Source organism: Scleropages formosus, chromosome 20 (assembly GCF_900964775.1).
Source record: "Scleropages formosus chromosome 20, fSclFor1.1, whole genome shotgun sequence".
NCBI lineage: Eukaryota > Metazoa > Chordata > Actinopteri > Osteoglossiformes > Osteoglossidae > Scleropages > Scleropages formosus.
This window is the reverse complement of record NC_041825.1, coordinates 18,384,785-18,412,141: the sequence shown is the minus strand read 5'-3', so window position 1 is coordinate 18,412,141 and position 27,357 is coordinate 18,384,785. Positions and strand designations below refer to the sequence as shown.

The window sequence follows — 27,357 nt, the reverse complement described above, 5'->3', positions numbered from 1 at the left end:
ATGGCAATCTTCCAGGAAGGCTTAGTAGGTGGTGTTAGGGGGGAGTTATTGGTTCTGTTTTTAGCAGCTTTCAGCCCACCATGTGGGTTTGTCACAGCACAAGTGTTGTAAATGGTGAGTAGCTCCAGCCCTCACTTATTGGGGTATTGTACAACAAAATGGCTTGTATGGTGTTAACCCTTTATTCATTCACCAGATTTGAGTAAAGCTGCATTTAGGTCTGCTTATGTGGTCATCTCTTCCATGAGATACTTAATTCTTCACTGGTTTTTATTTTGCAAAACATACTTCCCACCTCCCCCATGAAAGCTTTGCATGTTTGGTGAAGGCTTGCTAGAAGTAAATTGAATTAACTAAAACAGAAATAATGCGATTAACAGCTTTGGAGGCAGGCATGAGAATCCAGAGGACAGAATTTGTCACAATCCATCATAACAGTACAAGTAGCTGCATAAACACTTACCCATTCAACAGTTTTTCAACACAATTAGATGTTTACACATTTATCATGCTGCTTTTACTTTCAGTAAAGTGCATTTAGAGAGGTTCTGAGGGAGATGGGTTGGTCATTCTACTACAGCCAGAACCGAAAACCCTTTGCAGGTGGGGCCATCAAGTGGAAAGGGGTTGAGTGTAGCAGTCTGTATAGTGAGTGATCAGGTCTTTTAGCTACTGGGGTGTGGAGACATTGATGGTTTTCTGGAGTCTTGTGTTTGATGAAGGCAGTGGAGAGGAATACATGGGGAAACAGTGTTCTGTATTAGTGTGAGAGGTTTGAGGGCAGAGGCCAAAATTCCAGACAGGAGAGTTGCGGTAGTCTAGATGGGATATCGCCATGGCCTAGACCAAGAGTTGCACAGAGTTTGTGAAAGAAGGGGGTTTCTGAGGATGTATCTGCAGGTCCAGGTTGTGGCTTTGATATATTAAAAGACTTAAGTCAATCATTACACCCAGGCTCTTGGCTGAGGGGGTAGGCGAACTGAGCAAGTTTTACAGTTTTATAGAGTTTTCTCCACAGGAAAACAGGGCAGGTGAAGGATCTCTGATTTGGAGAGGTTGGGTCATTGGTGGTGCAAGTTATCAACTCCATTAAACACCTTACTAGAACAGACATGTCAGTTCAAAATAAATGCCAATGCTGATGTTGCACTAGATAAGGCAAGCAGAGCTCCCCCCCGTCGGAGGCCATGCTTCATCCTGCACGTCAGCTACAAAGGAAGCCTTACCTACATTAAACCTTGAAGGTATAAAAGGCGTAAAGTTTTCTTGACTTGAAGGACAATATCATTACAAATAGCTTTTTTGTGATTTACAAATAATACTTAGCAGGTGCTCAGTAGAGAGGGATTAGAGGTGGTTATAGTAATTGGGACTTGCCTTGTTACTGTTCTGATCTGTGTATATATAGATATATAAAATCAGCATTTCAAACCACCGTACAATAAAAAATTATTTACAAATATAAAGCAATGTAGAATAGCATTTTAAAAAAATACGGTAGAAGAACAGGACCCATCCATTATAAGTAACTACTTATCCACTTCAGCTGTTGAGAGTTGATCCCAGAAAGCATAGGACATGAGGCTGGATACATGCACATTCACACAATAAGGGCTATTTACATTCATCAGGTCATCCGAAGCACACCTTGAAACCAAAGCAACCCGAGGAAATTCATGCAAACACAGAGCATGTAAACTCCACGCATGCAAACCATGTTTGAAATCGTAGTGTGGGGACCTGTGAGGTACCAGTAACTGCCATGCCACAGAAGGACAATGAAATAAAACAAAAGAACTGTAACAAAAGGAAAGGGGGATTGTAATACACAGGATTCTTTCAGGGAGCAGGATGTACGACAGACTCAAGGTGTCAGGGGATCTGCTTTTATCCATGCCATTTACAAACCGTGAATGGTGATAGCAGTGTGGGACTTGAGACAGACAGGCAGGAAAGCACATGTTCTCTGGACAGATATTCACTTAGATCTTTTCAGGCAGGATAAATTTAACACTGATTAAATTTACACACACTGTCTGAAACTGCTTGTCCCGAGCGGGTTCGCGGTGAACCAGAGCCTAACCCAGCAACTTGGGACGCAGGGCTGGAGGGGGAAGGGACACACCTAGGATGGGACGCCAGCCCATCGCAAGGCACCCCAAGCAGTACTCCAACCCCAGACCAACCAGAGAGCAGGACCCGGCTAAGCCCGCTGCGCCATCACACCCCCCAAGTTGAATTTGTAATGTTTTCTATTAGCAAAACCCCAGGTATCTGAACATGAAATGCATATGCTTATTTGAAACATACTGTACTTGACCACATTGGTTTTTCAGTTAAATAAATCATGTCTTTAATGATTCAATTAATTTTAAAGGGGATCTTTTAATCCTGTCAACTGGAGCATCAGGAGGCCAGCAGCACTCCTAGGTTTCAGCACCCAGACCGACATACCCCTGAGAACATAACACCTCATTCCTTGAGCATGCCCAGTATACTGTTTTCCGTCAAATCTATTCAATCATTTTCAATAACCCACTGTCCAGTACTGTACAGGGTTGGTTTGGTCTGGAGCCAGTCCCTGGATGAGACACCAGTTGACTGCAGGGAAACCACTCATTCACTCACACAAACACACAAGAGACCTGTAGAAAGTGTTTGTATTTTGCATTTAGCTATTGCCTTTTTCCAAGGCAACTAACAATAATAGATACGCTGAGCTAAGCTACTTAGTTATCAACCCATCCACATGACAGAGCAGTGATTACCTCCTCTGGTAATTATTATAAATACATTTGTTTGCAATTCATTGTCAGTGCTATCGGAAAAAGTTAATTGATGCGCTACACTGTGTTGGCCCATATGATGTTATGATGTTCACATGTGCGTTGTTAATATAAACTGCATTTTCATGACATTTGCATTTTCGGTCGCAAAGGAGATGAACCATAAAGTGAAAAATTTTACTAAATGAATTGTAACTTGTGCAAACTATTATACTGAACGCTATTTTTTTTCTAATTGAAATTAGCCAGACCATTTACTACGCTGCTGTACAACAGAAGGATCCCTCAGATCTCCCAGCAACTTCACAGTTACTTTCTGCCAAGATTTGCAGCATACACAAAATAAATCCCTTTGGTGTTTGGAAAGAGTCTAGAAGAGGCAATATAGGTTATGACAATGTTGTAATCACAAAGGGAACGCACACAAACACACAACGTCTACAACCACTTGTCCCGACAAAGGTCACAGCGAACCTGAGCCTAACCCAGAAACACAGGGCGCAAGGCCAGAGGGAACACACCCAGGACGGGACGCCAGTCCATTGCAAGGCACCCCAAGCAGGGCTTGAACCCCAGACCCCCCCAGTGAGCAGGAGCTGGCCCAACCTCCTGTGCCACCCTACACAGGGAATGTTGTATCTTAATAGGGATAAATTAACTAAAGGCTTAACATTTAAAGTTGTTAGGGCTCAACTAGAGTTTGGTACAAAAAAAATTGATATTTGTATGCAATATTTGCTAAAGAAAATACAAAAATATCATGCATGATACTCTGCATTGGTTCAACTAGAACATCTTAACCAAAAACCAGAACACTACTGCACATGTAAATTATGCAGATACAGAACATGAGAGTCCTAAAAACTATTTTCTTTTTTTTTAAAAAAATATCAGTTGAGGGCGCTATTTTTAATGTTGATATTTTACATCCTGCTGCACACCCCAGCGACTTCCACCACCTATAGGCAGCTTGCGTCTCTACTGCTGCTACGGTACGTAAGCACGCATTACGTTTTGCAAACGTAGAACGTAAACTAAATCCGTTACGTCCTACGTCTCGGTAGAGCACCGACTCTCGTCGAGAAAATAGAAGGGAATCGTCAAAGCGGAAGCTGGAAGGAGTTGCGTTTCGGCGTCGTGCTGCTGGATGGTAGTTGACAAATTTCTAAATGGTAAATAAAATATGATTAAACATACTGGTATTACCAGCTGAAGTATATCGGCCCATAACAACTAAATGTGTTAGTTTCGAACGGATATATTATATATATGAATTATTATGATATATTTGACTTACATAGGGTCTGACTGGGAGAGACGGGGTAACAACAATCATGTCGAGGGGAGGCTGGGCCTGAGGCGGCAGTAACCGGCGAACGAGCTCGCGGAATGCGCGTGGACGGAGCGATTTGAAGCAGGGAGGTCGAGTAGCCAACTCAACTGGACCGTGGACGCCGCCGGTGGACCGACACTGCTTCACTGAACTGTAACACCGGTGAGTGTAAAAACACCGCGCAGGCGGCGACCGTTAGGATTGAGCTGTGTGACTGAGTGCGTCGTGTGTGTGAGGTAAGACGATTAAATGATCTGTACTGTGTACATGATCATCATGCTATGAGTTCCAGTTCCACCACCACCTAGCAGCCTGCGTCTCACTTACTTAGTGTCATCTGTCACACTCTCTTCACTTTTAATGATGAGATTGAAAAAGCTGGCAGTAATAATCATAAAATGGATTTGAATCTCACTCAAGTGAAACACTCAACAACACAGTCGTCCTGCGGGGTCAAGTCGCTGACACACACAGTGACACACTCGACTTCTTCTGTCCTCTTGCTGTGTTATTTATTATTGGCATGTACAGTCAGGTATGATAACACATGATAACACTATGTTTTGAAACTCTGCATTTAAAGTCTAAGTGACTGAGAAATGTTCTGCTTTTTTTAAGTCAGTCTTAAGGAGCTCATATATGTAAATATTTATTGTAAAAGATCCTTCATTAGGTGTTTTACACTATTTGACTGTAGAAGCCCAAGAATGTGAGAGATGGAGAGAATCTATGGTAATACATGATAAGGTGCAGCTACTTACCCATGGCAGAAACTACGCTAATGATGGAGTACCTGCTTATTACACATGCATATTTGTATTAATTTTATTATTTAACACCTCGTCACCTGTCCACATTCTGTGATAATTGGTGCTAGGGTCTTGAGAAAGATGATTCCTTACTCCCAGCTATTTTAAAAAGTTTTTCAGAGTAAACTGAACTGTAAAATGTTACCCTTTTACCATTTCAAATGATAGGTACCACCAAAGACTGGCACAATGGTGCAGAAATACCAGTCACCTGTCCGGGTGTACAAGAAGCCCTTTGAGTTGGTGATGGCGGTGAGTAGATTGTCCTTTCAGAATGTCTTCCCTGTGGTTTCCCAGATCTTATCCATTTTAGCAGTTACTTCAGAACAGGGTGAAAATGTACCGTGGTTTTCTCGAGTGTGACCTGTGGTCGGAATGTCTTTAAATTTTTTTTTTTTTCTGAGGTGAACAACTTAACTAATGTGACATTTTCTTAAAAAAGCTAAATATTGCTTTTTGTGCCTGTGCTTGGGTCTGTCATTTATGTCTTTGTCCATCTGTGAAATCACACCTGTTTACTAATTTTACCAGGATGAATTCAGCTGATGCTCCCAATTCTGAACTGTGCAGTGTCTTTATAAAATATGAAGTGATGGGTGGTTTTATTTGCACATCTCCATGTGCTGAGCTTCTTGTTCCATTTGCTGTTTAAGAAATTCATCAGTTTTTAGGTTTTTTACTGGTTTTGTCCTCAGCTGATATGCAGTGCAGTGATTTTTGTCTTGAAAACACTGTTTAGAGTTTTTGAAAATTGGTGCTTCAGTCTTTCAAGGCTAGCCCCTAAGCTTTTTATTGCATTGAAGATCTTGCCCATAGCTTACATCTGGGAGTAGGGGGAGCTGTCAGCTACTGTCCTGAGGTTCTGTCCTTGACAGTGACAAAGGCATGGGTTAATTCTGCCCTCAAGGGACATTTGGTTAGGTGCAAATGGCTTTTGTGAATTTTGCATGCCATGGTAGTTGCATAAAATAGCTAATAGCATAGTTCTCCGGTAATTAAGTTGCATTACACTCAAAAATGACTCGGGGACATTGTAAAGAATTTTATGCAATGTACAGGACTCAGGAAAAAATTGAAAACTGTGGAGCACCTCACCTTTAAACTGTACTGTAAAATTTTAAAATTGTTACAAATTTACATTGACTACTAGAAAAGAGCAATCAGGCTAAGTTCCTGGTTCAGTGGTACTACAGCAGTAGCAGAATTGGAGCTTGATCTAACATCTTGCAGAATACAAGTCCATATTCTTAACCACCACCTCTACCTGGCAAAATTAATTTGTGTTTCTGTGTGACTACTTCATTATGATGTCTTTATTGGTTTTATTGCGTCTATACTTGTAGTTTCATATCTTTGTTTCTCCACTGGTCTTTTGTCACAATATCTTTTGATACATTGAGAACTATAGTTGGTTTTGTCTGTCGGAACATAAGTAATATGTTATGTTGGTAGCAGTTCCCTTTGATATTGAGTATGGCAGGTGTTATGATTTAAAACAGGTTTTCAATTGATGGCCTGTGAAATGTTTGGTCCACCTCCCCAATATCAATGAGGTTGAAGAAAACTTATTTGGTACTGGGTAGCCCAATTGTCATCACAGATACATTCAGAAACACGACTTCCAGGAATAAACAGCACATTTATTTTATAAATGATGTCTGTTTGATATGCCCATCCCCACCACCTGATGTTGTGCTGCCACAAATGGTGCAAAGTGATGTTAAGAGCCCATCATGCAGGCTTCAGTATATCACTGTAAAAATGGATTTGTTGCAGAGATAGGGGTCTGCCTTTGAAAATGTAGGTTCTTCCTGTGACTAGTAGCTTTTCTCTTCTTTTTTTGTTTTTCTGAGTGTCCTGGAAAATCCTCCTTGAAAACCCACCTCCTCAACTGCTTACCAGAACTGGGTGGGGTTTTGAGTATTTGCACAGTTTTGAAGTTTGTTTTTCACACCTCAGTTGTTGACAAAAGTGTTCTTTAGGATTTACGGAATATAGAGTTCAGAATGAAACCTGAGGATGTCTTTGAAAATATTTCTCTGCTCTGAGTCTGCTCTTGCTGGTTTGGTAGAAGTGTATTTAAGCTATTGCTGACTTGAACGGTATTACTCTCACAAAGACTAAATGAAATGTTGTATGTCAGCCTGCTTTAGGCAATTTTGTCTGTTTGCCTAAGCGGCATACTTTGTTTCAGGTCCTTTGTGCTAACTTGCAGCTGTATGTAATTTTCACTGTGGGACTTGTTCCCCTCACATTAAGGCCAGAATAGAGTGGTTTAAAGTTTCTTTCTAATATGTGATTATCTAAATATTGGATATCAGTGGAGAAATACAGAGCAAGGGACATAGAAGGTACTTTTTGAAATAAGATGGGTTGCATGCTTCAAACTGTGCCAAAACCAGTAACACAAAGAAGTGGTTCAGCACAAGGGCGTTGCTTACAGCAGGCTAATTAAATACTACACAGCATTTGGAGTGGGTATTTTGCCATGAAGCATACAACAGATGAGTTGGCGTCATGTGTATAGCAAAGCTCTTGTCAAGGTAATGTTGGGTTACATTGGATATCCTGTAATACCTCATCAGGTCATACATGTGGGAGCTGTTACAGTAGTAAGGATTAATAATGTTTAGTCATAGGAGTTGGAACAAATTTGTATATAAAAAGAAATGGAGGCTGAAGATATTATTCTTGAATGACCGTCCTGGTTTAGTGGCATTTTGATTATTTTGAGCCACTTAAGAAGTGCAAAACAAATCACAACATTTGTTTTCTCTTTTGAGTTGAACACACATCCATTTGAATTGGGATAAAGGTTGGGTAGGATTTACATAAAATTCCTCTGAGGGAAAGTTTTTGCTATACTGCCTGTTCTCCCTTATTATGAGTGTTTTTGTGTGTGTTTTTCTGCCATGGTTTCGCTGTTTTTCTTTGGGGGGGTGGGAGAGGAAATTACAATAGCTCAAGTCAGAGACTGGATTGTAATCTGGAGCCTCAGACTCCAGACAAATTGGAACAACAGGAAATTTCATTGATATCACTATTGCCTTTATTATGCAGCTTCAGTCAGCTGGGGGGGTCCATATTATAAAAAGGAGTCCACAAAGGGAGGGGATGAATTTTGTACATTGTTCCCCTAATATTATTGTAACTGCTACATATCACCAAGCAACCCTTTTCACCTGAGAAGAAACACTTAGGTTTCAACACCCAGTTTAAATTCATAGTAGTTGGAAATTCCAAAATGCCTTTTCCCCTAAGATATAATTCCTTAAGAAAGGTGAGTTGAGTGCCGTAACTTTGTTCTGAACCTCTGTTTTAGGACAGAAAAGTGGAAGTTTTGAGTGAAATTCTATTTACTTCCTCCAGCTCTGGGTGGACTGTGTAGGGACTAGTACTTTGCTTGGCTTTCTCCAAGCTAATAGAAAATACATTTATACTCTTGGTTCGTGTTGCGTGTCAAGGGCTCTGCAGCTGTGGTTTGAATCAGTGCCTTTCCATGAATTGTGAACTGTTGTTTCCAGACTCATTGCTGTCTCAGCAGGGGAGGAGGATGTCAGTGACTGAACATAGAAGGCATTAAAATGTGGTTCTCTTTTGCTGCAGGGAAAAGCACACAAACCTGGCATTTAATTGGAATGCCAGTTCCACCGATGACAGTGTTAGAGGTTTGAGATTAGCCTTTGAGATTCATTCAGACTCTTTCCTATAAGCTAAAGTTGGATTCCTCTCTTTTCAGTTATGGATTTTCTGAGAATTTGCTCAGTGTTCCTGTGAGTGATTTTGTGTAAGCTTATCACTGAGGGGGAAGTGGGTGCTGATTTCAGTTGTGACATAACTGTCACACTATACGTCATTCCACAGATGGGTGAATTGGCGTCAGCGGCCCATGGCTTGAAGCTAATCAAGCAGACATTTGTGATGCAGTTAGATTTTAATTCCCTTTCAAAGGGCCAATGATAGCGGGTAATATGTGCGCACTTCTGAAACTTCTAAATATCACAATGCACAATGTAATGTTTTGCACGGAGAGGATATCCAAGGACAAGCATTAAAGGGGCATATGGTTTAATCAGTCAGCACGCACGTAGTAATAGATTACTGCACAAATGTACACGATATCAGTTTGTTCCACTGGACATTGAGAAATTAAATGACTTTAATGAAACAATGTTGTAAAAGGAAGAAGAAAAATCTATGCTGCTTGTCAGGCCGGTAGCTCATACCCATTTGTATATAGTAGATACTGTATGTTTTGTAGTCCTGGTTAGGTAAATAAGTAGAACAAAATGTAAAAAAGAGAAAAAGGATGAACGCAAGTGGTTAACTTTAATTCAAACAATAATCAGTCTCATAATCAGTGACATTGGTGCAACCAATGATCATAAAACATGAAGCTGTGAAACAATTTCAGTATTAAGTGGAGAAAGTGGATGAATATCTACATAGAAAGGTGGGGGGTTAAAAGTTTTCCTTTCCCGTGAACCGAAAAATTCACTATATCTTAGGCTCTGCCCCCAGAATAAAGATTTGACAGTAAACAAGATGTCCTAAAACCTCACAGATTTTGCTCAAGTATTGTCTATTGTGAAACTTCAGTGTCATATGGGTGTAGAGGAAATGAATATTAGTTTTGCAACAAGAAGTGAGCATTGTTCTACAACCTCTCCTTTGGTGTCAAAGTAGTCTATAAATTTGCTGCTCAAAATTACTGTCCATTTCCTATTAAACCACAGCTCAGCACATTTAGACACTTATTGTTTGTTTTTATTGTTTCCAGCTTAATATTTAGTGATGTGGGATGCCAGAGTGTCTGCTCCAAAGACTTTGTTACACTGCACTGTAAATTGCTGTTTGCAGTGGCATTGCCTTTCACCACACCAGGAGACCTAATGACACTAATAATGAGTGTCTCCTGTTTGGAATAACTTTTTGCAGTCAGTCAGATAAGCAATTATAGATAATTTTAATGTCCATCTCACAGTGTGAATGACAAAATTGATAGATTGCTGTAAATAAGGTTTTTGTTTGCTGCAATAGTGAGCTGGCCTCACAGATGGTTCTGTTTAGCCTGAGTTGATTTTAAAAATTTAATGCTTTATCCATTTGGGTAGTTGAATGTTTACTAACACCACTGAAGTTACATATGCTGCTCCAGGGCACCTTCAGTGTTGCATCTGAATCCTTCAGGATGTTTGTGTATTGCATTTGTCTTGCAAATGAACATCCTCACATGCTTTACAGAACCACTCCCATCAGTTTAAGTAGTGATGACTTTACCTTTGGCATTATTTGAGTTTGTATGCGAAGGCTGGTATAACAAATGTCCACCCTTTTTCGTCATAGCGGCTGGTTGTGGGTAGTCCTTTCTGCAATGTACTTTCATCTTAATTTTCTTTCATGAACCAAAATATGGATCTTGAAGACTTCCAGTTGTGTAACTGGAAGTAGTTTACCCTGATTTTTATAGATTAATCTGTTTTTAAAACAATTTGAAAGGATTTTTTTTTTGTTTATGAAAAATGTGCATGGAAATTTTTATCTGTCCGATTAAACAAGTGTGCCAAGAACAATCTAGTCAGCCAGCTTGAATTAAATAAATAAAAACTGCAGTCTACATTTCTGGAAGAATGAAGTCCCATAATAGTGCAGCAAATAAAATTTTTTTTTCTGTTTAATCTATGCCCTCTATCCCCCTTGCTGGTTGACATAGCCATATAAATGTTTCTGTATGACATGCATAGTATTTTAGAGATGCACTCTGCCTCTGCTTATTGGTCCTAATGCACATGCCTTCATTGTATCTGTCTCTAACAGACATTTAGCTCATTTCCCATAGTTGCAACATGGGCACCCATAGTGTTAGCCCTTGATATTGTATGTGATATATGGGTCTCGCTAGTAGTGTGTGTTTAGCTGTAGAGGGGAAAAAAATCCAGAGTGCCGTTTTTGTTGAAGGGAACTGTATTAGTTGAGAAGTGGTATAACTTTTCATGTTTGTATTCGGGGTAGACTGGGGGACGCTGTCAAGTTGAATGGTTTTATCCTCTTATTTGTTTTCTGGCTCTCTGTTACCTGGCAGCAGGCTTAAAGCACTGTGTGTTCCCACCTGTTTTTAGCTTCTCTCCATCCCCCTACATAGTGCTACCAGCAGGCATATGGGAGTTGTATCACAAAAGCAGTCAGCCTGGTGAGCTTGAGCAACATGCAGCTGCAAGACTGCTCTACCATTCAGCACAACTACTTCCTGGAACTGATGCTGTCTCAGTATCTCACGCACTCAAAAACAGACGCTGTTTACTGCACACTGTTGTGTAGCAAGAAGTTTGGGCAATGATGTAAGCATTTAGGATCATCCTTCCAAACCTACCACTACCAATTTCATTTTGGACACTGCCAAGGCCAAGCGTGAAATAATACACACACACACACAAACCGCTTATCCTAAGTGGGGTTGCAGTGAACCGGCGCCTAACCCAGAAATGCAGGGCGCAAGGCTGGAGGAGGAGGGGACACACCCAGGACAGGACGCCAGTCCATCACAAGGCACCTCAAGCAGGACTCAAACCCCAGACCCGCCAAGAGAGCGGGACCCAGCCAAACCCGCTGCTCCACCGCACCCTCCCTGAAATAATTCATAAGCTTAGTATTACCAGTATGCCCTTTGCCATTTGTTTGAGCTCCAAATCCTTTTGTCTTGGCACACCCCTTTGGCTTGAGTGGCCTTTTAACGTTGTATAATGACTACATTTGTTGCTGAGCCAGTTGTTTGAAGCAATTATGTACATTTTTGAAGTATACCATGTTGAAAAATATAAAAATCATTCTTTCATTTCTAAGTGACAGAAGAAAAGACTTTTTATGATAATATATAAAATATTTGCTGTGTATAGATCTTACTTGTTTTTGTACAAGTCAAGGCAATCAGTGCCCTTGTTTTCTGATTTTAATGTGATTGTATGAACTTGGATGATGAGAGTGCCCTTGGTCTTCACATGTCAATGAAATGCCCTGTTGCTCTTAGACTGTGGCTCTGCACCTTGTGTGACATTGCTAGGAGTACCAGTGAAGTACTCTTTATTTGCTCTCAGAATGACACAGTAGCGCTGTTGGAAAGGGGTGATCACATGACTGGTACTGCTAGGCACTCCCCAGCTCCTATGCCAACCTCAGGGGTAAGTAATGCACAGCCCAGTAGGCAGACATGGTACACCCAGCCTGGTCCATTGAGAGTAGTCAGTGCATGATGTTTCTCATAAATAGCTGTCAGTAGTATTAGATAGAAGGTTATGAATATTGATTCCTGTTGTAATGTCACAGACCACCAGAGCAGGTCACAATAACTCATCTTCCCTGTTTCCATAATCAGATTACGTATAGGGAAATTTGACATCATGGCTAGCCCAGTATAGTAATGGTCACACAGAGCCTCAGTGCATCAACTTTTTTTGGGGGGGCTGTCATTATTTGTAGCCTTTTGAAAGCTAGAACATTGTATCGCCTTCTGTGTTTGCTTGCTGATATGGAAAAAATGTTTTATGATTAGATGATCTGAAGCTTTATAAAGAAATACAATTTTATCATTTTTAATTTATCCAAATATTATGCAAATTGATGGGTTTACAACTGTCCTGAAATGCCTTGTGGTGACGTACAAAGGATGCTTACAATTCCTTGTGTATTGTGTCATTATTACACAGTTTCCTACAAAGATGTGGCTCTTACTCCTATTTCAGATTTAGACTTCACCAAAAGCGGGATGTAGAATGAAAGTTCCCCCCCCTTCTCTGTATACAGACCTCTGTTTGCTGTTACAGCTGTACCTGATGCAAGAAAGCTTTGCTTTGACTTGTGCAATTGGGGGGGGGGGCTTTCAAAAATCTTTATAAAGGCAATGGATTAAATTATTTTCCCAGAACACACTGCAAAAAATTAAAACTGTTTCACACAAATTTGACCAAATCATAATTTTTCCTCAAAAATAATAGAAAATATAACTTCATTGTTTGTTTTTTAATATTCTTGTTTTCTGGAACAAGGTAGGACCAGTTAAAAGTTTATGGCATAAAGGAGCTAACCAATTAATTTTGCTCTGAAGTTCTTCATTCTGTGCTATTTTGCATATAGCCTTTTATTGATTACAGCCTTTGGCTAACTTGGTTTTAACCATGAGTTATGTACAGTCTATGTGGAATAGAAGCCGTTGCGTAGACTGCCCTGCAGGACTGTGATAGGGATGGAGGTCCAAGAGCCTATTTCCCAGTTCTCACACTGGATAGCATGATTCCTGTCGTGTCTACAGTCATGAGCAGAAATAGGGTGAAGGTTGGGGCCATTGATTTTTATTTGAACTTGTGTCTTTGTCTGTCTGAAGGCACATTTGGCCTTCTGTTGTCTCTATTTGCTTCTATCTGTTGGTTATGCTATGCTGCCCTATCTGTTGTCATGCAAAGGAGCTTTTCCTGTTGCAAGCAACACAGACTATGAAGTCCTGCCAAAATATTACTATAGTATCAGTGCTTAATATTGTTGTAAATTTAGCATTTTTTTACCTCAGTTTATTCTTCTTCAGCCATTTGTCTTATAAATCCTGATCACAATTGTGAGACATCATAAACCACTTTGAGTGCATCAGAACTAATTGACAGCTTTTTGAATTTTTTGAGAAATTATTCCTTCTACATACCACTTATTTATTCAATTTTTCTCTTGATTGCATGCATTGCACAATTCAAAAAGTATGCAGAAATTGAATATTTGAACTTTATTAAGCATTTTCACAACCCAGATTTCTTTATAAGTCACTTGTGTGCCTAAGGGCGACTTGGTTATAGGCTGCAGGGAAAAGTATTTGTTAAACACATACTTTAGGCAAGTCTGAATATTGCGAAATATTAATACTTCATTAATACAGCATATTCATGAGGATTTTTTTTCCAATCCTCTTTCTTCACTGAGTTTGAGAACAGAAGCATTAAATATCTTCACACAACTCTGACCTAATCTTTTGGCATTTTCTAGCCATCAGGTGAAGCTTTCTAGCTATCACGGGAACTATTGTGCGATGGTCTTCAATGATAGATGTTGGATCACCTCCCAGGAAACCTGGTGCATCCGGCTACCATTGCTGTTGTAGCTGGAGGACATCCAGCATACTTGCTGGGAGTGCAAAACATCCAAGTGATTTGGAAATACTTTGTCTTCCTGTTTATGAACTGAAGTGCAAGAGGATCAGTTGTAAAAATGTCTATCCGTTGGCTCTTAACAGGCTCAGCCTGTAAGGGTGCTCCCAGTCCTCTCTGAACACTCATCACTGAGCTATACAATTCAGCTTTTTGTGACAGGTTGTTTCACCAGAAGTAATAAACATCCTGTTTAGCTCTCTTAGTACAGATTATCTTTTGAGACCATGACAATTCTTTGACTCCATTCTATATGTATTTGCCCTAGGAAGTATTTGACCTACATTTGGCAAATTTTGTTGTACTTTCTTCTTCTTTATGTAAGACTACAGCTGGCCTCTTAGTTCACACAGAACTAAATGTATGTTTTCATTTTTAATTGCTTGCCTCTGCATGTGAAAAGTTATGACTGTCTCTTGTGTATTTTTTCATTTAGGCTCAAAGTTAAGGTTCCTCAGACCAATTGAACAAGATGTGTTCAGACCAAATGTACACAATGTGTTTTTGGCTTGTTTTTTTTTCTCCTTCCCACTGGCATCTTTTGTTAGGACTTGCTTTGAAGATTTGAAAGTCTCTTCCCAAGGTGAATTTTGGTGGATTCTGTAATGTGGCTGTTTTTCCAGACCTCTTTCTTTTGAGCCTTCAATTGTGAGCACATTTGCATTGGCACATGCTTGTGTTTACACTTTGAACAAATCTGTTCTATGTGTCCCCTCATGTGGTCAGTATGTGCTGACCATTGCAATTCGGCATTGAAGTTTGGCACAGGAAAGGCCTGCTCAGCAGGCAGCTGCTGTGAACACTGCAGTGATTTGCTACAGATTGTTCAGATTTTACTGTCTCTGGATCCATCAGCACGTGCTATGCTATAAAGGCCAAAGCAAAGTGTTTTGGGCCCTGGCCTTTGGACCTTGGTTTATGCCTTCACACCCTTCCCACACAGACCCACTGTATTCCTGTGGGCTGCTTGCTGACCAACTATGCTGAAGCAGCAGCAAGATGTCACCACCCCCATTTCAGGAATGATGCTCCTGCTGTGCTGTCAGAATTGGGAAGCGAGTTCCATAACAAAGTGGTTGCTTCCTTTCTCATCATCCTCAAGCTTGCACTTTTCCCTCCATACAATCACTTTTTCCTTTACATGCTGCGAACTTAAGTGGCTGCATTAGGCGTGGTGGCCTCGCATGACCCCATCACTTTTCTCTCCTCAGAAGTTGTGATAAATTTTTGCAGGTCCACACCAAAGGCAAAACACAAAACGTCTTATCTGTACCATATTACAGGTCTTATCAGACTCACATGGAGTCATTGAGCAAAGCGCAACTCAAATTTGCATATTCTTGATCTTGTTCCCGGCCAAGAACAGCAGATGAATGTCATGCTAGGAGAAAAATCGAAATGACACACAGAAATATACACAATAAAAGCACTAAATTGAAATCTTGTGTACTCTTAGCAGCTGGAGAAGAGGTGAGAACCTGCTGTTCTGCTCTTTGTGGCAGACATTTCTTGCCTATTTTGGTTGAAAATGGACACACTCTAGGGAATTGGTGATAAAAATGTAGGCAAAACATGAATATCCCTTGTGTCTGTCACAATTCTGTATTGTATAACAATATGCATAGCTTTTAGAGTTCAGATGTTTTGTTTTATTTAAGGTGGCATCTGGACCAGTTAGTTCCTGTACATTTCTTGCCTGAAGTTTGCCATTCAGTGTTTGGCTCCCCCCGCCCCCCCCAGTCCTTGGCAGTTTTTACTGTAGTGTAGTAGCTTGAGTCAGTGACTACCTTCTACCTAGGACACCGTCATATTCAAACACCCCTCTGTCAGCTACACTCACTGTTATTTTTTTTCTCTGTGTCTGTGCATCTCCCAGGCCTATGAGAGACGCTTCCCCACCTGCCCACTCATCCCTATGTTTGTGGACAGTGACGTGCTCAGCGAGCACCAGAGTGAAGACGGCGCAACACACTGCATTGAGCGCCGCTGTAAGCTGGACGTGGATGCACCTCGGCTGCTGAAGCGGGTATGACAGCCTCTGAGACACGGTGTATTAGTAAACCAGCAACACTGTAGAAGAAGAGGACCTCAGTTGACTGTTTCTGTTTTTTCCTGGCCTCCAGATTGCTGGGGTTGACTTTGTGTACTTCATCCAGAAGAACTGCCTCAATCGCCGTGAGCGGACACTGCACATTGAGTCGCACAACGAAACCTTCTCCAACCGTGTGATCATCCATGAACTCTGTTGCTACTCAGTGAGTAACATGAGCAGGAGTTCTGGGAATGTAACCCACAGACAGCAGACACCTGCTTGCGTTCAGTGGAAGAGCCTCTTTAAAATGAGACAGAAAAGTAGTTCTTACCTCACCTAGTTCTGAACCTCAGGTTCAGCTAGAAGTAGTCTGTCACACTGTAGGTAAATAATTAAGGGCACTCACTACCTTGCTGCATTCCAGGTAGCTAAAGTCAGTACTTGGCTCTTGCCTGGTGCTAAGTGTTTCCACAGGCAGGGAACTTCTCCTCAGCTCCCCAGTTTGTACCAGCTAGAGCATGGCCCAAAAGCTCATAGCTCAGTGTAAATGAACAAAATTAAAGACAGTTTAAAACATTGCCCTTACTTTCCATGTCTGAGTCCGCCTTCATACCAGTAAAACACCTTTCTGTACAGGAGTATATAAAAATCAGGGACAGGCATACTTTAAAATATATTTTTTCTGTAATTGTGAAAATGGCATCCATGTCATCTTTTACAAGATAATTGGCAAAGCATTGCTTCATTTTTAGGCATAATTCCTTAAACTTCAAATTAAGTAATATTCTGAATGAACGATGCTTTGAATTCCTAGAATTTTGAAATGATTGTTAAATGAAATGTAATGTCACAAGGCCTTTTTGGGAATGTTCTCGATTACACTTTTCCAAAGAATAAAGTTTTTGATTAAACCAATTAAAGAATTAAAATGATCGGTGAAAAATTTTCAAAGCCATTCTCCACTTCTGCAGATGTGTGATTTTTTTTTTTCCCTCTCTCTATTAAATAAATATATATTTGATTTATTCTACTAACCAGCAGTAGTTTCTTCACATAATTCTGTGTGCAAATGTTTAATGTTGTTGAATTTTTGTCCTGAAATATATTGACTCCAGTGTTTCCATGGGAATAAATTTGTGCTGTCACTTGTGATCGGGGGCTGCAGGTTCACCCAGAGAATGAAGAATGGACATGTTTTGAGCAATCTGCCAGTCTGGACATCAAGTCCTTTTTTGGGTTTGAAAGCACTGTGGAAAAAATTGCTATGAAACAATATGCCAGCAGTATCAAAAAGGTGTGTAAGATTTTTCTTATTCCAACTTTCCAGCCCCAGTAGTCCAACTTGCTGTTCTTGTGTTAACATTTTGCTCTGAGTCTGTCATATGACTGTGGATCCGGTTTGAACTAGTGTTCTTTTGTCCTGTGGAACAAAGGAATGCACATTAAAGCATCCTGGTGTTTGCACGCAGGTTGTGGCTTGTTCCTGTTCTGCTGGTGCTACTTCTGTACCTTGAGAGTAAACATGTCCTGTTTTTCTTTGGAATGTTTGTTCAATCATTTTAAAATAGTTTCCCGCATGCTTCCCACAGGGTAAAGAGATCATTGAATATTACTTGAGGGAACTGGAGGAGGAGGGGGTGACCCACATTCCACGCTGGACACCATCCCTAGCCTCACCTTCTGTAATTAGCCTTCCCACCAGACCCGAGCTGCCCGTCACACCTGCTATTGCCATCCCCACTGCCAATGCCAAGGACAGCCTCTCCAGCAAGGACACCACCAGCCCACCAGGCAGCTCCTCTGAGCCCCTGACCGGAACACCCGATGGTCAGTCTGCTGCTCCTACACTAGAGTAGCAACCAGATGACCAGCCCAAAATGGCTGATGAGGAATTAAAAGAAGAAACATCTTCTATGAAAGTCCCAGAGACTTTGTTGCTTTTGGGTGTGGTACACAGACTGCTGTTGCTGGGTCCAACTAACTTCCTGCATGTGGGTTTTTTGTGTCGGGTGACTGCAGATAAACTTGATGCTGACTACATCAAGCGCTACCTGGGAGATCTGACACCTTTACAGGAGAGTTGCCTGATTCGCCTTCGTCAGTGGCTACAAGAGACGCACAAGGGCAAGGTTAGATGCACTCGCACGCGTACGCAAACCCACATTGTGACATGCATCACAGCTTGTAGCAGCCTGCCTGTTTGTTGACACGTTGTGCAGCTGTGCAAGTTCGCATTTAAGTGGTACATGCCGACCTCACAAAGCCGCCCTGCCCAATCTTGCCCCTGCAGATCCCCAAGGACGAGCACATCTTGCGCTTTCTGCGGGCACGTGACTTTAACATGGACAAGGCACGTGAGATCCTGTGCCAATCGCTCACATGGCGAAAGCAACACCAGGTGGACTACCTACTGGAGACTTGGAACTCCCCACAAGTGCTGCAGGACTATTATACTGGAGGCTGGCACCACCACGACAAAGGTGCTGCTTTGACCACATACCCACACCAGTCTAGCACTTCTCATATTGGTGTTTATAAAATAACAAAAAGGTATTATCTAACTGGTTTGAACTAACCTGTCTAGATCACTTCAAACCAATCATAGTAAACATAAAATTTGTAAAATTTTTATAGTTTTGCTGGCTCACACTTTTTTTTTAAATATATTTAGTACAGTTTGCTGTTTCACTCATCCAGACAGCAGCTAAAATACCTTTTCCCAATGGTGTAGCAGCATACCTTACACCAGCAACACAACATGTTGCATTAATACAATTTCTGGTTATCACTGCCTGTTCTAACAGCTCTATACTACTTGCTTGTCCTAACCTGCTGTTCACCTGCTGTGGCCCTGATCAGCTGCATAACCATGTTTCTAACTTTGTTGTGAAAACATGAAAATTCTCAGTTGGCTTCAGTTTGCCATCTTGCTGCAGTGTAAAAAGACAGCATTTTCTGTTTTTGAACTACACAAAACTCTTTCATTTTTCTTTTTACTTAATATTTGTTTGATTCATGGAAAGAAATGAGTCATCTAAAGCCTTGCCAAAATGTTTACATAGAGTCATAAAAATGAGACTGGAGACAAAGTGTTAATTTAGCATTGTGCAGAATTAGCCTTTGAATGACTGGGTGGGTTGGAGGTGCTTATGCCAAGTCACCACCATATTTGAGTCCTGTAGAAAATAGTTTTCACCCTATGACTGTTTTAGTGTCTCACCCTATACATGTAAAGTGTCAGCACTGCAAATAAAAGCATCTGGTTGTTTTATTCAAAGAGGGAGAGCCCTGATAGATATCTATTCTCCTCCTCTTGTCTTCACACTGCAATACACTGCTCTTTGGTCTGGCATCTTACAGCTGTCACAAAGCTTTCTGTATCTCCCCTTGGGGGAAGAAATCTGTTATTGCAAGAACAGATGCACCCATGAACCGTAAATGCATGTTATTAACATGGTACCTTTTTTTGTTGGTTGGATTATTTTGTATAATGAAACCACCAGTATGAATGCTGTTGTATTTTTATCAGCTCTTGAAGGATTTTGCATATTTGCAGTAAAACACAAATTTGTGGTATATCAAGGGTGTTAGAGCTGCCAAGGTGACTGTTACATAAGAGCATCAGCTGAGCAAAATATCTTGTAAGATATGAGTCCATTTATCAATGTTTCCTTTACACTCAGTGGTCACATTTTTACTCTGTGCATGTTACTTTATTTGCAGATGGACGTCCTCTCTACATCCTGCGCTTGGGTCAAATGGATACCAAAGGGTTGGTGCGTGCACTTGGGGAGGAATCTCTGTTGAGACACGTGAGTGTAAACCCCCTGATCCCTCCTGTCATCTCACCTGGAGGCCAGTTACAGTTGGCATTCTGGTGGGCACATTTAACAGACTATACTTTCCTGTCTCCTCTCAGGTGCTCTCAATTAACGAGGAGGGCCTGAGGCGTTGCGAGGAAAATACCAAAGTCTTTGGCCGACCAATAAGGTATCATGACTGGCAAGACAAAAATGGCCTAACTTTTTTTTTATTTATATATATTTGGTCAACAGCAGATGTAAACAGCAGTTGTTTACTACACAGTCCTCTTGTTTTTGTTCTGTCAACATCGAATAGAATGTTAACTCACCTGTTGTCTCAGGTCTCAGACAGCCAGTAATTAAAAAGTATTCTCTTAAAACTACATGACTCTGTGCCTAAAGGCTAAAGCTGTCGTCCTGTAAGAACACATTATTTTACTTCACATGGCATATATCACATTAATCTGGGAGATTTCAGAATACAGTGGTGTTTTAAAGTGGTTCAGCCATGTTTGGGCTGTTAGATTACATAGCTCAATGAGTGTGAACTATTCTGTCTTTCAGCAAAGCCATGCTCTCTTGGGTCCCTTTTCTTAACAACCTTTATGTGACTGGCACCATGGTGACGGGTCACCTACACATACCTGTGATCAGCTCAAGGGCTGTCTGGGCAGATCAGGCAGCAGCTCCATCTAGTGCACCATGTCATATTAACACTATGTTTTAGGGCATGAGGACACATATTTAACCTTGCTCTACTCCTTGAAATGTGTGTTTGGTAGCTCCCTTACAATGTGTTCTTCTTTCACAGCTGCTGGACATGTCTGGTGGATCTGGAGGGTCTCAACATGAGGCACCTATGGAGACCTGGGGTGAAAGCCCTGCTTCGCATCATTGAGGTGGTGGAAGCCAACTACCCTGAAACACTGGGCCGCCTGCTTATACTCAGGGCCCCACGGGTGTTTCCTGTGCTCTGGACTCTGGTGAGACACCGTTCTCTGTATTTCTACCACCAAAGAATTGAAATATCTCAGCTGAGAAATGAGCTGCAGAAACATGTGGCTAAGATGCTCTTAAGGGGAGTCCTTTTCATTCCAAGACTTAAACCACCAGCAACTCATTATGTCAACACAGGTTAGGACCAGGTTTTAAAATTTTATGCATCTCACAGTTGTTAGGCTTAGGGGAGCCCTTTTTAGACACAGCTGTCAGAAGATCTCAGGCCTCCAGAAGGGTGCAAAAAACCAATAATTTTGACAATAATGTTCCTTAAAGGTGATAAAACTAGAATAGTCTTTAAGCCAGTTCTATGTGCACGCAGCACCTGCTCCCCACTGTAGCCTAAATATGGCCGTCTTTTTGTTCATAGGTCAGTCCCTTCATCGACGAGAATACACGAAAAAAGTTCCTCATCTATGCTGGGAATGATTACCAGGGGCCAGGAGGCCTGGTGGATTACATTGACAAAGAAATTATCCCAGACTTCCTAGGTGGAGAGTGCATGGTGAGGAAGGACTGAAGAGTGTGTTTGTGTGTTCTTGTCAAGAAGAATAATTTAAGGCTTTTTTTTTTTTTTCCTTGTTGTGCAACACTTCAGTCTATGATTTTAAGTGTGTGTGTGTGTGTGGTTTTTTTTTTTTTTTTTTTTTTTTTTTTTTTTCCCTTCCTCTTCAGTTGAAAAGCCAGAAAACAAAAGATGTGAAGTGCCAGGTTCAGGCCTTGTATCACTGTGTTTTTTCCCCTGTATGACGATTTATAAGACTAGTAGTGCCAGTGTTGTGTGCGCACTTCTGTGCAATTAATATTCTTTGCGATAGTATGTTTTTCTTTAGGACGTGAGGACATACATTTAGCTTTGCTGTGTTTCTTCAGAATCTGATTCTGCACAGTTAATATCCTTTGTGATTGTGTGTTTTTCTTGGGGCCCCTACAGTGTGAGATTCCTGAAGGTGGTCTTGTCCCTAAGTCTATGTACCGTACTCCTGAGGAGTTGGAGAATGAAGACATCCGCCTCTGGACAGAGACCATCTATCAGAGTGCTAGTGTCTTTAAGGGAGCTCCGCATGAGGTCTGTCTGCTTGGTCAACTCTATAGATAACTTTCACAACGTAGAATGTGTAGTTAGGAAAATACTGCCATCTAGGGCACTACGGTGGCACAGCAAGTAGTGCTGCTGTCTCACAACACCTGGGTGGTGTGAGAGGACATGGGTTCAGTCCCCACTGAGTCTGTATGAAGTTCACATGTTTTCCCCATCTCTGCATGGGTTTCCTCTGGGTGCTCTGGTCTCCTCCCACAGTCCAGAGACATTCTGCTCAGGCTCACTCATAGCTTGTAAGTGATAGTGTGTTCCACTAATGTATGGATGACTGACCTGTTGTAAGTAGTGTATCTAGCATTCACCTTGGTGAATAAGGTGTGTGGGCTTATGATACTATATAGTTCATTGGAAGTTGCTTTGGAGAAAAGTGTCTCCTATGTAAATGTAAATCTAGTGGTTTTATGCAGTTGCTGACAGAAAGTTGACAGTAATGTCTTTTCTAAAGTTCTAGTCCATGAAATGGCCCATGGCAACCACTCACATGGTTTTCATAGTAAGGAAGGGTACAAAAGTGGACTGTTGTTTTCTTCCAAGCATGTATTTGAACTGGAAAGTCTAGGGGAACACACAAACTTTTCAGCACCCAGACCTGTACCCTGTTACACATCTCTAATGTCAGACCATCAGCATTGCTTGCTGTGCTTTTGTGCCTCCTGAAGTGTAGTCTAGTGTTTCTTTTTCCTATATTCAGTTTTTAAATCTGTTTGTAACTTGGTGGGAAATTTTCATTAAGTACTTCATAAATCCATGCGGGGGCAAACTAATATCGTGCCAAAGCATTGGTCATTTGTGCATAGCTAGCACTGTGGTAAATTTTAATTTCTATTTAATTTCCAGTTGCTGATTGAGATCATAGATGCCTCATCAGTCATCACCTGGGACTTCGATGTGTGCAAGGGTGACATCGTCTTCAATATCTTCCACTCCAAGAGGGCTCCGCAACCTCCCAAGAAGGACACCCTTGGGGCCCATGGCATCACATCCCCTGGGGGCAACAATGTACAGCTCATTGATAAGTCCTGGTTGCTGGGACAGGACTATAGCATGGTTGAGTCTCCCCTCACTTGCAAGGAAGGAGAAAGTGTGCAGGTCAGGAAAGGTCAATTTATTCAAAAGCTTATTCTTCTTCCTACCCTCATACTGATGTGAGTGACGAAAAGCTTTTAACTCTGTGATGACGCTGTTTGAGTAAAAAGTTTGAAATAAGCAGTGTCCAGGTTTTGACTGAATGTTTATTGCCTGACGTCCATTCCTCTCTTCTGCCCGTACTCAACCAGGGCTCCCATATCACCAGGTGGCCCGGCTTCTACATCTTGCAGTGGAAGTTCCACAACATGCCAGCCTGCGCCGCCACCAACCTGCCCCGTGTGGATGATGTATTAGCTACGTTACAGGTCTCCTCCCACAAATGTAAAGTCATGTACTACACTGAGGTGTTGGCCTCTGAGGATTTCAGGTCAGTTATATCCCATGCCCTTTCTCTGTGTTGTTGGTGGCTTTGTGTGTGTAAGCACCCTGTCACTACTTATGAAACATCTTGCAGCAGTTTCAGAGAAGTTGGTAATGTTTTGGTTGAACAATCAGTGTCACTCTTTAAATTGCCCCCCCTGTGTGTGTGTGTGTGTGTGTGTGTGTGTGTGTGTGTGTGTGTGTGTGTGTGTGTGTGGGTAACAACATAATACAGAGTGTCTTTATTTTTGGAGCAGCTGGTAGCGTGGTTGGAGCTGTTACCTTTGGACCCAAAGGCTGCAGGTTCAAATCTCACCTCCAGCTATCTTACCACTGAGCAAGATACTTGTCCTAAACTGCTTCTGTAAAATTGCTCAGCTATTTAAATGGGTAAATCATTGTAAGGAGTTTAACATTGTAAGTTACTTTGAGGGAAAGTATCAGCTAAATGGATAAATGTTAATATTGCACAGAGATTATGCTTATTTGAAACTTGAGTTATGTTGTCTTCATTTGGTGTTAAATTATTTGGCAATATCAGTGCCTTTTCAGCTTTCACGTTTATTTAAAATGCTTAGCTTTAGGACAAAAGCAATGAAAGTACAAAGTGTCATTGTATTCCCTCCCGGCTTGGGTTGACATTACTACCATACCTTAGAAAAATTTGTTAAACTTAAGATCAAAATAGGTTTGGCATAATGAGAGTTTGACAACAATTCTTAGAATAAGGCTTTTTGTACTTTTGGTGGGGTGTTAAAAGCAATAGAATCACCCTCCCACACACTTGTTGGATCACCAACTGTTTTTTTTTTTTTTTTTTTTTTTTTTTTTGTTTTGTTTTGTTTTGTTTTGTTTTCTTCCCTCAATAAAGAAATGCTTGCTGTGATGTGCAGAGTTTGTAAGTGGATTTGCATTTCTAGTTTAGCCTAGCTTCCCTACAGCTATTAATACTAATGATTAGTGGTTTTGTGGTGTTCAGGCTTGAAGGTGTTGGATCCGTGACCATGCCCTTGGCTTTCTTTTAGACTCTCATTTTTTTTTCCCATTCTCTGCTTGGGGGCAGATAAACCACACTCACACACTCAGTGCTGAAGCTTTGACTTTTCACTCTTGGCTACTTAATCCTAATACGCTGACAGGTTTCGCTGTGGTTGTATTCATTGTTCTGATGAAACCTCACTAAGGCATTTGTCTATTCAGCCATGGTACTGTTCATCCTGCTGTAACCCTTAAATGTTATATACTTCCTTTGACACTGATCTCCAGTTCTGCATATGAAGTTTGCAGGACTTTGTGCAGTGATGGGGTATGCAGAGCTTTGTTTAGGTGTCTGTCCCATCTCCTTCATCTTCTACTCAAATCATTCAAATTCATCCTTTTGGTTTGTGTGCTGCATGTCAGAAAGGAGTCTGCCCTTATCCTCTCTTCCATGAACCTCTCTAACTGAAATACCTGACTCCTTGAATAATGAGCACTGGGATGTGAAGTGGAAGACCATTTGATAAACGTAGATTGGAACCAGTACTTTTTCAATGGTTTCAGTGTAATTCTTCTTACTGAAGGTGCATGACCAAGGGCTGTTGCAGGATTCATGCTGCCCTGTGCTTGTGTATGGGACAGGCATACAGTGGTGATTATATAGAACAGCCAGCCCTGAAAAAGAAGACGAGCCAGACATTTTCATTATTCATTCTGTTTGGCTCTGGCTTGAGAATGGCATCATGCCAGCATGCATGAATATGGCATGTATTACCTGTTTACAAGGGGTTAAAAGGAAATTCTTCTCAAAGGATTTGTATCCCATGTCAAACAAAATAACAAGCATGGGGATTGTAGCCTGGTTTTTTCTTTCAGTCTCCTTTTTGATCTGAGTGCCACACTATCTCATTCTACCATGTTTGCGACTTGTGGTATTGGTGATGCCTTACTTCTCTGTTTTTGTTTTCCTTCCAGGGGCTCAATGACCAGCCTGGAATCTAGCCATAGTGGCTTCTCGCAGCTCAGTGCTGCCACCACTTCCTCCAGCCAGTCACAGTCGAGTTCCATGATCTCAAGGTAGTGTTGCCAAAGAGCTGCTATGGGGACAGAGGAGACTCACGGATGGATGCCTGCAGGAATACAACATTGCACCTCTACCCCTGGCACTGTTACCTCCATCACACTCCTCCTTCCCTCAGATGATACTCTTGCCCTGACACTGTAATTATCAAGGGGAAGTGAAGCATGCTTGCACAAGAGAAGACAAAATGTTTGCAGGAAGAGAGTTCTAAAGGGCTTGATTTACAGTGGGTGATTTGTGTTCCTTAGCAGTCAGCTGAGGAATTGGTCAGCACATTAGCAAAACACTCTTGAATTACTGTGAGTTCAAAAGACTTATATTGCCAGACAAAAAATACTTTCACCTTTGGAGAGCTAAAGGAAGAGACTGGATGTGCTCTTAGCCCCACTACACAGCAGTGTACAAATATGTTTGTATGCCCTCCCACATACAGACTTTGACCAATTTTCAATCAAATTCAAGCCTGATTCCTTTTTTCAGCTAAATGGTTCTATAGGTCAAGCTCATGAAAACTGGCTAGTTGTCTTCCTGAAGCAATAATTCTAGCTGCATTTGTACTATTTTTATTTATCGTGAACCATGGAGGTCTGTCCTCTGGGGTGCTACACAGAGGCAAACTGCCCGTATTCAAATAGCAACATATAAGGTTTTGCCAGCATTGATTCTCACCTCAGAACTGAGAATCACCTTTTGCTTTGAAACGGCAAATGCTTACCTCTACATTTAGATGGTCTTGGGGGTGAGACGAAAATTGTTGTCTAACTGCCTTTACCTTCATTTCAAATGTGTAACTGGTCACAGTGAAACTGGAAAAGTCACTTAAATGAAAGGTCAGAATTCCTTTGTGTGAACTGTTGAGAAGGGGGTGGTGTGAATCTCTATGGTGAAACTTGTAATGGCAAAAATACTTGAAATGTAGTGATGTTTCAAAAAACAGTATCGTTGTTGGATTTTGTTACATTTGTGGTTTTACTGATATCCAGAAAAGGCAGTGCCTCAATACTGTACTGTCTTTTGGCAGAGTACTAGGAGCATAGTTACTGTTTGTTGAATAGTAGGAAATGGTGACTTTTAGGAGCTGGTCTAAAAGTCACATAGGTTTTTTGGTTCAGAAGTGTAAAATATAAGAATATACTTGGTTACTCAACATTTAGAAAACTAAATGCAGAGAGAATTGGGAGTTGAGATGACTGGATGTTTAGACTGCTCCAAAATTTCTGCTTTGAGAAGAATAGCAAAGCAAAAAATGAGGTGCACTCCCATTCTTGTTAAAAATGTGTTAGGGTTTGGATGTTTGGATTTGGTTTATTCTGAAATGAAATGTTGACAGTGAGGGCTAGAAAGGATATTCCAAGTTTATTCACCCATATATTTCACAAAGATTCCAAAACATAGAACCACTTGGTTCATTGCAAGAATTGGGGTGTGTGTGTGTGTGTAATACAAAGTATTCTCAGAATGTTTACTCTGCTTCTGAAGCACAAAATGATACCAACATTCACTTTGAATGGTCAGCTTTTCCAGTTTGTACCCATTTTAGAACTGTTCAGCCTCCCCCCCCCCCCTTTTTTTTTTTTTTTTTTTTTTTTTACTCTGTAGGTTTGACTGAGTGTTACACAAAAATATCAAGCAGTTTAGTCAGCATGTGTTACTCAGTGGACATACTGTTTCTTGGATAACTTACCTAGCAGGAAGATCCCAGAAGACGGTTTTTATAAGTTGGTTTTGTGAGTTTTTTTTAAAGAAAAAAAAAAAAAAACAGTGGATAATGATGACTTTGAAATATGTGTGTGTACATAAACA

At 41.1% G+C, this 27,357-nt stretch overlaps 1 protein-coding gene across 3 annotated transcripts; it reads left to right on the top strand.

Annotated features, from left to right (window-relative positions):
- The first annotated feature begins 4,223 nt into the window (after nucleotides 1-4,223).
- LOC108940113 (SEC14-like protein 1) lies at nucleotides 4,224-26,637 on the top strand. Of its 3 annotated transcripts, XM_029246719.1 has the most exons (17): nucleotides 4,224-4,281; nucleotides 5,097-5,180; nucleotides 15,987-16,136; nucleotides 16,234-16,365; nucleotides 17,308-17,436; nucleotides 17,732-17,969; nucleotides 18,162-18,271; nucleotides 18,433-18,622; nucleotides 19,866-19,954; nucleotides 20,062-20,132; nucleotides 20,757-20,928; nucleotides 21,315-21,449; nucleotides 21,879-22,013; nucleotides 22,884-23,135; nucleotides 23,324-23,502; nucleotides 24,367-24,393; nucleotides 25,449-26,637. In XM_029246719.1, exons 2-17 carry the CDS (start codon nucleotides 5,118-5,120, stop codon nucleotides 25,552-25,554), a joined length of 2,178 nt encoding a protein of 725 aa, XP_029102552.1. In that variant the 5' UTR covers nucleotides 4,224-4,281; nucleotides 5,097-5,117; the 3' UTR covers nucleotides 25,555-26,637. The 3 variants fall into 3 exon arrangements, with proteins under 3 accessions (XP_029102552.1, XP_029102553.1, XP_029102551.1); XM_029246720.1 differs by lacking the exon at nucleotides 24,367-24,393; XM_029246718.1 differs by lacking the exons at nucleotides 24,367-24,393; nucleotides 25,449-26,637 and having other exon boundaries at nucleotides 23,324-23,764.
- The last annotated feature ends 720 nt before the right edge of the window (nucleotides 26,638-27,357 follow it).